General features: G+C 37.2%; 2 protein-coding genes and 1 long non-coding RNA gene across 5 annotated transcripts; 1 reads left to right on the forward strand and 2 right to left on the reverse strand.

Moving 5' to 3' along the window:
• Nucleotides 1-134: 134 nt before the first annotated feature.
• Nucleotides 135-1,113, reverse strand: LOC107583171 (up-regulated during skeletal muscle growth protein 5-like). 3 transcript variants are annotated; one of them, XM_016269286.1, is made up of 5 exons: nucleotides 1,038-1,083; nucleotides 891-954; nucleotides 561-663; nucleotides 338-433; nucleotides 136-258 (listed from the first exon to the last, which is right to left on the reverse strand). In XM_016269286.1, the coding sequence occupies exons 3-4, from the start codon at nucleotides 645-647 to the stop codon at nucleotides 344-346; spliced, it is 177 nt and encodes a 58-aa protein (XP_016124772.1). In that variant the 5' UTR covers nucleotides 648-663; nucleotides 891-954; nucleotides 1,038-1,083; the 3' UTR covers nucleotides 136-258; nucleotides 338-343. The 3 variants fall into 3 exon arrangements, with proteins under 3 accessions (XP_016124773.1, XP_016124772.1, XP_016124771.1); XM_016269287.1 differs by lacking the exon at nucleotides 891-954 and having other exon boundaries at nucleotides 135-258; nucleotides 561-652; nucleotides 1,038-1,092; XM_016269285.1 differs by lacking the exon at nucleotides 891-954 and having other exon boundaries at nucleotides 1,038-1,113.
• A 3,294-nt stretch (nucleotides 1,114-4,407) lies between these two features.
• LOC107583170 (RING finger protein 122-like) lies at nucleotides 4,408-9,716 on the reverse strand. The gene is made up of 5 exons (XM_016269284.1): nucleotides 8,777-9,716; nucleotides 6,631-6,781; nucleotides 6,142-6,184; nucleotides 5,157-5,198; nucleotides 4,408-4,494 (listed from the first exon to the last, which is right to left on the reverse strand). Exons 1-5 carry the CDS (start codon nucleotides 8,799-8,801, stop codon nucleotides 4,408-4,410), a joined length of 348 nt encoding a protein of 115 aa, XP_016124770.1. The 5' UTR covers nucleotides 8,802-9,716.
• An 85-nt stretch (nucleotides 9,717-9,801) lies between these two features.
• Nucleotides 9,802-10,636, forward strand: LOC107583172 (uncharacterized). The gene is made up of 2 exons (XR_001609017.1): nucleotides 9,802-9,859; nucleotides 10,576-10,636. It is a non-coding gene; the product is annotated as an uncharacterized lncRNA (long non-coding RNA).
• The last annotated feature ends 918 nt before the right edge of the window (nucleotides 10,637-11,554 follow it).

Raw genomic sequence — 11,554 nt, forward strand, 5'->3', positions numbered from 1 at the left:
ACCCCTGTTGTAAATGATAAACTCTTCCATTCTTATTCAGAAGCTTGTCATTGATCTTTGAAATGTGTCGCATATGAACACGGTTCACAGTTTCTGTACAAATTTTAATACTAGTTCCTAAAATTGTAAATAAAATTTTCTACACAACGTTTGTTTGGTGTAAGTGATCTTTTTTTTTTATTCTTTACATAGTTGAAGTGACAAGGTCAAAACAAGGACATCCAGCTTCCCGCACCCCTAGTTTCATCACAAAACATCCTGAAAACAGAAAGAAGAGTTGGAACGTAACTTTTGGAAATGTAAATGTTGGTTAGAGTTCAATTTAGGCAGTACTTACTATAAATTAACTTGATTTCACGGCCTTTTGCTTCTTGGGCTTCAATTTAAAGAAGAGGATAATGGCAGCAATACTGGCGTATGTGGCCAACACACACTAAAGTCAAGGGACAGAGTCTGGATTACTTAATTTAGTGGAAAAATACAAAGGCAGTGCACACTTGAGTTTAACTGCATAATAATGGCAGAATTTGCATTATTCGAGGGTATATATAAAAGCTTACATTCCTCCTGCCTGTGATTGTGTATGAATTGAAGTACTTGGCGATGCCAGTGAACTGGTGCTGAGTTCCAGCGTCGTGTCCTCCCATGATTTCTGTGCGCAAACTGTTAATATACGCATTCATAAATGAAAATAAATACATTCAAAGTTACGCATCGTTTTTCATAAATGCGTAAGGACCATAGACTGTAAGGACACGCAAAATGCGTAAAGGACGACACTGCATATTGGAATAATGAATTTCCTGAAATGTAGTTGTAGTTTTAACATGAGACTTTATAGGTAATTTCAATAATGTTTCAAAGATATTTAATATTATAATTTGTAGCACCTCAGTCAAAGCGTCTTGATGGTAAATGCGACCTGAGGGCTTTACTGAGCAGCGTATATTCGTTCTGCAAGCAACATAAAACCAGCATCGATTTCTAAAACACGCTGAATAAAAGATATTTCTATTAAACTGTGAATCATGACTTACCGAGCGAGCTGCTGCCCTTCAATGGAGTGGCCGGAAAGTGACTGATTTAAGGAAATCCCGCCTTCGCGGTGATAGCCCGAATGGACTGCAGTAACTGGATTACACTCACGTCAATCACTTCTTGCGCTAACACAATAGGTTCGCAGAGACGTCAATCTAATTTTCCCGTCATCCTATTGGTTGATTATTTTCCTTTCGGTATAATCTGAAATCCCGCCTCTCAGCACTCTTCTGAGGAACATGTGAGATTTACTTGCACTGAGTGAGTGTGTTTACATGCGTTGAGCGTAAATCAAATTAATTTGTTGTTACCGCTAGAGGGGTTTAATGGCAGTTGTTGCGTATTTACATGTAAGGAATATGTTGACTAAACGGTGCATTATAGTATAGTTATATAGGTTGTTTTTCTAATGTGTCTCTGCCTGCAGTTTGGTAAGAACATGTAAGCGCTCCCCGCTCCGCTCACGCTCCGCTCCGCTCACATGCTCTGGGTGGGACAGAGAAAAAGACCACTGAGCCCAAAAATGTTAAGGCACATGGCTTGGACAATCTTTTTGAAGTAAGATGATGATGATGATGATGAAGATGATGGTGGTAGTGGTGACTACAACAGTGATTTTAATGAAGATCAATGTGCATACAGCAGCTTGCACATCTTGCTATGAGTGTAATATACATGTATGTAATATTTTTCAGACTAATTCAAAAACATCACTTTAGAACTAGTGACGAAGGACTAGTGAATGTTGTATCACTGTATTATGTAGAGCAAAGTATTATGAGAGAGAGACGGACTGAGCGAGTGCGGACTTACCTGCATCTGATACAGCATTCATTCTTCAGCTTAATCTCATATTCACAATAAAACATTAGAAAGTGATTTCTTTGTCGTACTATCCTTTCATCTATTAAGGGTGATTTCTGATGACAGCGCTGCTCACTGCATTCGTTGTCTAAGGTGTTGTTGAAGGTAAAAATAACTCGCTTGTTTACAACCCTGTTTCAGTCTCTTTCAATATAAAAGTCTTTACTGCTGACTCGTAAAACAGTCTCTTGTCTCCATCTAATGGCGGAATAATGTAACTAAAATCACCATCATGAACACACACTGTTTCTCAATACTAGATACTATTATTAAATACTATTATTTATATAAAATATAATTTATTGAATAATAATATTTAATAAACGGCAATAACAGCCATCATAAAGTTTGCTAGGCAATTCAGTCAAAAGAACAAAGGCAGCGCTCTGATATTCAGCATTAAAAGTTATATAATGTTATATATAATTATATAACGTTATGAGACTTTGGCCTCAGCCGAAACTATTTGCTAAGTGACAAGTAATAGATCAACGAGACCAAAGACTGCCCATTAGATTTACCCAAAATGAATTATATCTCATGTTTAACCACTATAGAGACATCAGAGCCAGCGGCAAATTCCAGAAGATCTGTGAGAAATACTGCAAGCGGAGTGATACAAACGGTGAACATTTGGAGTGCTGTTATCACTAGAATATTGCACGACTGGAAAAGGCCCTCAGCCAATCAGATTCAAGGACCAGAAATTACCGTTTTATATATGGATGGATGGACGGACGGACAGTGTTAATTTCGTTGACGAATAATTTCCGTCAATGACATTTTTTTCACCGACGACAACGAGAAGATAACCAATTAACCACTATAGAGACATCAGAGCCAGCGGCAAATTCCAGAAGATCTGTGAGAAATACTGCAAGCGGAGTGATACAAACGGTGAACATTTGGAGTGCTGTTATCACTAGAATATTGCACGACTGGAAAAGGCCCTCAGCCAATCAGATTCAAGGACCAGAAATTACCGTTTTATATATGGATGGATGGACGGACGGACGGACAGTGTTAATTTCGTTGACGAATAATTTCCGTCAATGATATTTTTTTCACCGACGACAACGAGAAGATAACCAACTAAAACTCTCTTTGAATGACAAAAACTATGACGTAAATCTATTGGCATTTTCTTCATCGAATAAAAACTAAATTAAAGTGTTAGGGAGGGACGATTTGGGAAGAGATTCATTCAGAACGAATCTGCTGCGTGGTTCGGAGGTTAGATGCGTACATATGAACTGGCGGGACATAAGCTAACATACACTTGCTGCACGTCGCATAACACGTTAAAAAATGTCAATATGTGGGAGTAAGAGAAGAGCAGACAAATCTGATGACGCAAGAGAAAACTCAATTCGGTCCAGTTTTCTGAGCGCACACACTGAAGCATACACACACAGAAAGCAAGTCTCACAGCGCGGGAGTACTCTTTCGCGTCGCATGAACGGAGAATTACACACAAAATGATGTTGAATTGTCCGTTTTGACAGGTATTCAAGTAAACACAGTTGATTACGTCTTAAGTGAACGTAAACAGTAGCGAGAACATGTATCAGATTCAGTACATTGAATTCATTGCAGCTGTGCATTCGGTTTTAAAGGGAGCAGCAGCCTAATTTAGTTGCAATTGTCTGAGTCACTGATGTTAATCAAGCAACAAAAGACAGAAAATCACGCACTGCTCTTGACTGAAAAACTTTAGTAGCCCTAAAGATGAATCTAAATTTATTTATAGAAATAAATATGTCTGCTTGAAAGAATGAAGAATATGGTAAACAAGTTGCTATAAAGAATGCATAATTAGCCTATATAACCATTGGTATTTCATTCAAAAGAAGCCAATGTTCTTGTTTTTTATGAGAAGTGGTTTTACTTAATTTTAACAAAGGCATGTTGTGTATCACCGCAATTAAATTGGTGTCTATCATGACACATACAACCTTAATATCAAGCCTATATAATGAGTTTGGAAATTTTAGAGAAATGCTTAATAAATGCACTGTAACTAAACCCATTAGATTTTAGCCGACTAAATTTACTGTAGATTTAGTCAACTAAAATCTTATGATATTTAGTTGACTAAAACTAAAAACAATTCAGATGACTAAAATATGACTAAAACTAAATTGCATTTTAGTCAAAAGACTGACTAAAACTAAATCAAAATTTGCTGTCAAAATTAACAGTTAGACAGATAGATACATAGATAGATAGATGGATAGATGGATAGATAGATAGATAGATAGATAGATAGATAGATAGATAGATAGATAGATAGAGATATACACTGTATAGATATCTATATTTTTACTGTCCAGAAAATTTCACATTTACTTCATAAAATAAATAAATAGAAATAATTGTGCAAGGGCATGAACTGTGAATGATGAGTTTTTCTTTGTAATTCTGCTGGCTGTGTATTCCAAACAGATCTTGGCAATGAAGTACATGTGAAATTTCCCACGAAGTAAACACTTGTTTCAGTGGAACTCACTTCTTATGGAAGGTGTGTGAACACGGGCACACGCCCAGCTCATCTCTGGTCTTGAATTCCTCTAGACACACGGCACAGGGCTGCTGTGATGCAGAAACAAAATATTTTAGTCTCCTTTTCTTTTACACACATCATTCACCCACTTGAGCAGTAGGAATGCTAGCTGTAACTTTGCCAGCATTTTCTCTTTGTTTTGGTTTCAGTCACACTTTTTCCTACTGCATGATGGTGCAAAGGGGCTGGAGTTCCATTCTCTTCTACTGGCTATTAGTTTCACGTCTGGGTTTTCAAAATGCAGGTCACCAGTTGGTTGAGAGGACCAGAAAATCTTGCAGAGGTCTGTTTGCATAATCAAGAATTTCCCCTGAGGTTTTTACGAATCAAATGAACACATCATAACCTAATCGAGCCTCGCTTGCAAAGGAATTTTTAATGCACTGCGTGGGAGATCTGAAATGCAGAACTAGCATCTTTGATTCTGACGCTTAAAAAATAGAGCTGGGCATTCTCAGGAAACATTGCCAAACGGTGACATACTGCTGATTTAATCAACCCGATACTGAACTTTGTCACATAATTTGGTCTATTGGTCTATTTATTGTGTAATACAAAAATAAAAATTATTTAAATTAAAAATAATGCTTTGATCTTTCTGACGTCATACACATTTTAGACCATTTAGTTCAAACATTCACGCATGGTCTTAAAATACAAAGGCACTTTACAGAGAGCTTATGAAACTTACTCCCAGCAGGCTTAGCTTCTTTCCTGCGCCTTTCAACACCACCTTTCAGGAAAAAATAAAGAAAAAGAACAATGTGATGTTTAACATTACAGTAAATCACTTGAAGTTGAGAAGCATAATTTCTGCACTACTAGCGCTACCTAACGGAACTGCATTTTCGGAAACAGCTTTCTGAACACGCCCCCCCCCCCGTCAGCCATTGGGCGAACAAACAGATAGCCACGCCCCCCAACGCACGCCATTGGTCTAAATCCGATTGGTCGAGTCAGCGTTGTGAGGAGTAGAACAAAAAGGTAACGCCAAAGAGACACAATGTTTATAGTGTTTGAGAAAAGTAACTTATAACGTCATACTTACAGTTGACTATACAATAAGCTGGGATAAAAATAAAGTATGTTAACACCGAAAAAGTAACATATTTCATCTCTACTTGGAAAAAGGTTATACTTTTCCCAGCCACTACTAACAACTACTGTAAGTAACTGAAAATTGACAAGTGTGCGTTATGTATTCAGTTGCAGTTTAGACTGCTAGGTGTTTGTTTTTACATGCTACATAGCAGTTTCTATGAATACGGTACACTTTGGCACTTTGGTGACCCATTGTTTTTGTTTTAAAAATAAAACAGGTGCCACATTTTTATTGTGAGACCCATTCGATATTTTAGATGAATTATTATTATTTGACATCAAATCGAATGAGCCTGATCAACATTATGAAGGTTAAGTACCTCCTTTCACCATTTTGAAAAAGACTAAATTCATTTTCAGGCCTAAGTTTTAGGTGCTTTTTCTTTGAAAATAACATTCTGTCTTGTGTCATATATAATAGTATCATATCTCACATGCCAACTATATATATATATATATATATATATATATATGAGCAGAGTATATCATGAAGGTCATCTGTTAGATCGGATTTCATCAAGACTCTGGCAAAGACTGTGCTATATTCACATCTAACTGTATTGTTTTATGCCCACCTCATTGTAGCTGTACTGCTCCCTTGTACCTTGCTGTTTCAACCTGTAAAGAGAAGAGAGAGAAAACATTGAACACTTCTGCACTTCCTGAGTTCAACTGCAAAAACTGCTGTGGGTGGTGCAAAAGAGAGATGTTGTAATTGTGTAATTCATTTTGCTGCAGCATTTGCTCTATCAAACCCTCTCATAATCATATAAAATACTTTGACATAATATATACACTAAATTACACTAATAATTTATACTGTGTCAACTCAAAGTCTGATGAAATGTGGGATTCAAATTGTAATTTAAATTGCACCATTAAAAAAATAAATGTATGTGAATAGGATGATTCATTTTAGAAAAAAATACGCAATGCCAATGTCTAGACATGTCTCCCTGTGTCTTTCTACATGTCTTTACAGGAGCAAAGAACAACAGAGAGGACACAATCTGATTTGTGTAACAGCAGTTGTGCAGGAGTGGTGAATGTATTTGGGTTCGTGCCTTAACAGATAGCAGCAGAAGATTACACTGAGCATGAAGATGAACATGCCTATGCCCAGTACAATGACGTAGACATTGAGCGGCAGACGGTAGATGTCTTCCTCTGACATATCACAGTCTGAATGCTGCAGCCCTAGACCACAGAGGCAGCCTGCACACAAACACACACTTTAAATCACACACAATGGCTCAAAAACATTTGAGCAGGAAGAACACTTTTCAGGGGAATTCTTGGAAATTAGCTTTGTGCAAAACAAATATAAACAACTGTGTAATTACCGCCAACAAACCACCATCTGGCCTTTCAGGAAGCCATGTGTGTGTCAGTGTGTGTTATAAAAGTTTACCATTACTGTTTTCTTACCATGAAGTTCATCTCCATTCATATTCTCCGGTCAGTCATCATAAGAGGTAAAGATTAACACAGCGTCTGCAAGAATCCCCCTTAGTGTGAATCTGTGGAACGATTAATCTAAGATGCTTATATAGAGGAGCTTCCACAGAGATTATTGTAAGCTTGTGTCATTCTGATGAGACGGTAAAGTGAGATTTAATGTGTGCCATATGCACAGGATTCAGATCTTAAAACAATTTGGAGAATGTATTATTAGTATTATATTTTGGCATATATGGAAGCAAAGATTTCAGTTTTCTACAACTGAATGCTTTTTAATTAGATTATTATTATTATGTAAGGCTACTGAATGATTATTTTTTAAGTGTATATGGTACTCAGAAAATACCATAGTATTACCATGGTACATTTTTGTTAATGGTTGACATTTGCCATGTGCAATGCACACAATTTTCTAGTTATGGTCCATATTCTTGTTAACGCTTTATTCAGAAGTAGTTTGCTTGCTCAGCAGCTTCCTGTTTACATATATTCCAGTTATGCATGTATGCATATACACACACACCCACACATATGTATATCATTCAGATGTTTGTGGTCAGTAGGATTTTATTTATTTTGAGAAAGAAAATATAATTTTTTTCACCAAGGACACATTGGATGGCTCAAAAAGGCATTTTTAATGTTACATAAGATTTCTATTTCAGATCAATGCTGTTCATTTGAACCTTCTATTCATCAAGAATGCTGAAATGTAGTAGTTTCCACTATATATACCTGAGCACCAAATCAGCATATTAGAATATTTCTGAAGCATCATGTGACACTGAAGACTGGAGTAATGATGCTGAAAAGTCAGCTTTACCATCACAGCAATAAATTAAATTATAAAATATATCAAAATAGAGATTATTTCTTTTAACCTGTAATAATATTTCACAGTAGTACTGTTTCTATTGTATTTTTTAGCAGTCTTCCCCATGATCGTGTAGCCTCGTGAACCAAACTGAGAGACCATTTTGAAGGCTCAGGAAAGCTTTGCAGGTGTTTTGAGTTGATTAGCTGATTGGCATGTCACCATATTCTAATTTGTTGAGAGAGTGAATTGGTGGGTTTTTGTTAAATGCGAGCCAAAATCATCACAATTTAAAAAACCAAAGACTTAAACTACTTCAGTCTGTCTGCACTGAATTTATTTAATACACGAGTTTCACAATTTGAGTTGAATTACTGAAATAAATTCTAATTCTAATTTATTGAGATGCACCTGTATATCAACCTCAAACTTTGGGTGGTATATGCATATATGTATATATGACCCAAAAGCCTTAATAATGCATAAATGTGCCAGCTGTTTTATTTGTTTTATCTGGTTAAGGCAATCCGATTGACTCCTTTACATATGACATATATACGTGATCAGAATCTGAGCAATTTCCGCTAATAATGACAATTCGGTCCTCGTCTCATTGCTAAACGTTACTGTTATTGAACATTTGACTCGTTATAGGTCGTCCTACGTTTTCATCTAAAAATAAAACTCTAGACATATCAGTTTTCAGAAGAGCAAAAGGCTGACAGACAGCATGCGGGTTGTTAAAAACAGTCTAGGCATAGCACAAAGATTTCCTTAATCTTAACAAGCTGCTCTTGACCTTTCCGAATAGTTCCCTTCGACTTCTTCAAACTGGTTTCAACATCCTGAGCAGCAATACCACTTCTGTGACTAATGCTGAAGGGGGGGAAACGAACTCAAGTTCAGTTTGGACTTTTCGCAAAGGCCACACTCACCGTTACACCATTGGAATGGTTGCATGTAATCTGAGTCCAAGCACTGCGGCTGCAAACTCGCTGATGGTCTGAAGCAGGCAATGCGGGGGCTGGAGGAGGACACAACCGAAAGCTTGATTCCAGCTTGATTTATTCCCGAAGTTGTTCCCGTAGGTCAGACGGGTCTAAAGACCAGCTCTTCAAATGACAGGGTGTGCTGTCTTGATTATCCTTCAATCATTCCTCCATTCATCCCACTTTAATGATGTCAGCATCGAAGAACAAAAGATTTCAATCACTCTTTAGCTCCGCAGATGTGAATATGCACAAGGTGCTTTGTTACACAGACAAAGGGAGCATAATGTGCCCTTGATATTCGTCTTGTCTATGAGAACCAGTCCATATGTGGCTGAATGGCACTTCAGCTGTGGTCTTCTTTGTGTTGTCATACACGAAAGTTAACCAATTCCTTAATAATAATCCCTGTGTATGGTGGTTTAGCGAGCACTAAACATCCAAACTGATACAAGACTCCATCTACAGCCTTTGTCTTCCCTCAAACCCTTATTGCGGAAGACTTTGGCATGTCTCTCAGTCGATTTGTCTAGCTCTTCCTCGTTGACGTCGCTCTCGATCCGTCTCGTTTTTTGAGGTATGTTCCTTTATCGAACAGCAAGCCGTTTGGAACCACCGTCGAGCCACTGGAGTGTTTATGTGTGCGCCAGTGTGGGGGAGTATTTTTTCTCTCCACCTAAAACCATCTGCTCTCTCAAACCTTCCATCAAGAAAGTGGACAAAAAAATGAATAGTCCCTTAGCTCATTCAACAAATATCCGAGCCAAAACGCAAGCAGCTGGGGTTAAAGATGTGTTCTAGTGAGGCCAGCTAGTGATATTCTCCAGAAAGGCTCCTGCGTCTTTCCTGGCCGCACAGTTTCAGTTTGTAAACAGATCTGTGTTCATGTGATCCTGGTTTGCCTCGCAACTGTCCTCCAATCCCTCCCTCCCTTCCTGAGCGAGTCCCCTCCTTCAATCCTCTGCTCGACTGCGGTCACAGGATGGCCTCCGCTTGCTCAGAGGGCTGCAACATTTTGAAGGAGGTAAGGTATGGGACTACATCTCTGCCACAATTCTGCACGCGAAAGATCATATTTTGAGCGCTTTGCACGCGCGCGAACTGAGTTTTGTGGAGAAAATGTTTGACTCGCAAAGAAGAAAGTATTTCGAGCGCACGAAAATCAATTTTGCATTTAAAATACGTTTTTGGATGTGTGCAGACCTCTTTTGTGAGTGCAACGTTTCACTAGCTTGCTAGCCTATGCCTATAAATGCCAACAGCTCACTTGCTCAACACAACACAGCGTTGCAATGTGCCATAATTCCAGCCAATCAGAGACTAGGCTGCTAAATTCTGATTGGCTGCCTTGACAACCACTCACAACATTTCTTGCATTGCCTCAACAGCAGAAGAGGAAAAATACAGTGCATGCATAATTATTATACAAGTTGATATTCTGATCATATTTTTTTCCCCAAGCACATTTGCCCAATTCCAAACGACATCAATCTTAATAACTACTATTAATCTTGTATTTAATCATTTATAATTGATATATAATTATTCATGAAGGCTGGAAGTGGAAACATGTCTTATATTCAGGTGTGCATTTCTTTTGAAGTATTTCTAAATACTTTTGTCTTTGCAAAACGAACATTATCGCAACAAAACTCAGATCGCGCGCGTGCAAAATGCACTTTTGTGCGCTCAAAATATGATATTTCACGCGCAGAATTGTGGCAGAGATCTAAGCCTATAGTAAGGCCGCATGCATGCGCGCTGCTGCAGAAAACAGAAGTCGAAGGTGACAGACAAAGCGAGAGTAAAAAAAAAATAGTGCAGCAATAGTGAATGAGTGAGCACATTGACACGTATATGCAGGAGATCTGATGCAGATCATGTTGCTGTCTGACCTACTAAAGCACTGACATGATCAGAGCCTGTTTATGTTCATCCACAGAATATAATTGTAGCTTTTAAATGGAGAAAGGGGGGGGAAATACAACAGACTCAGGTGACCAACCCCCAACACTAATGCGGGATTCAGCTCTAGAGACAACAGCTGCTGCTTGCCTAACAACCATGTGCTCTCCATGTCTCTGTTTGTCACACTCAGCTATCTTGACTTATCGGTGTGGTGTACGAGTTCAGTTTTGTGTCAACCAGATTATTTGCTGGTTATCTAACAAATCACAGGTTACACTTCATTCTGAGAATGCCATTCGCTGTCATGTTTCTTCCAGCTTTGTTATTGTTAACTAAAACTAAAACCATAAAAAAAAAGCTGAAATCAAATAAAATATAAATATTAGATGGAAAAACGTAAGCTTAAATGAAAATAACGAATAACTGAAATAACCTAGTTTAAGTTGAAACTAAAACTGAAATACGTATAAAATAATATAATAGAAAATGAATAAAAATGTCAAAAACTGATAAAATGACTAAAACTTTAAATACTTGAAAATAAAAACATTCTAAAGATTAATAAATATTATAATAGTATATAAAATAACACAGATTTCTTCAGTGTCCTTGATGTGATTATTAAAATTAATTAAAAAAAATAATAATACATTTGTAACCTGTAATAAAATATCTATAATTCATCCATACTTTTTATGGATTTTTAGATGTTTAATCATAATCTAAACTGAGTAAAACAATCATACACAATTTCAATATGGAAATTATTTAGGCCTATATAATTTTGAACTATATATATATATGTATATATATATA

Source organism: Sinocyclocheilus grahami, unplaced genomic scaffold (genome assembly GCF_001515645.1).
Source record: "Sinocyclocheilus grahami isolate Dianchi unplaced genomic scaffold, SAMN03320097.WGS_v1.1 scaffold51.1, whole genome shotgun sequence".
NCBI lineage: Eukaryota > Metazoa > Chordata > Actinopteri > Cypriniformes > Cyprinidae > Sinocyclocheilus > Sinocyclocheilus grahami.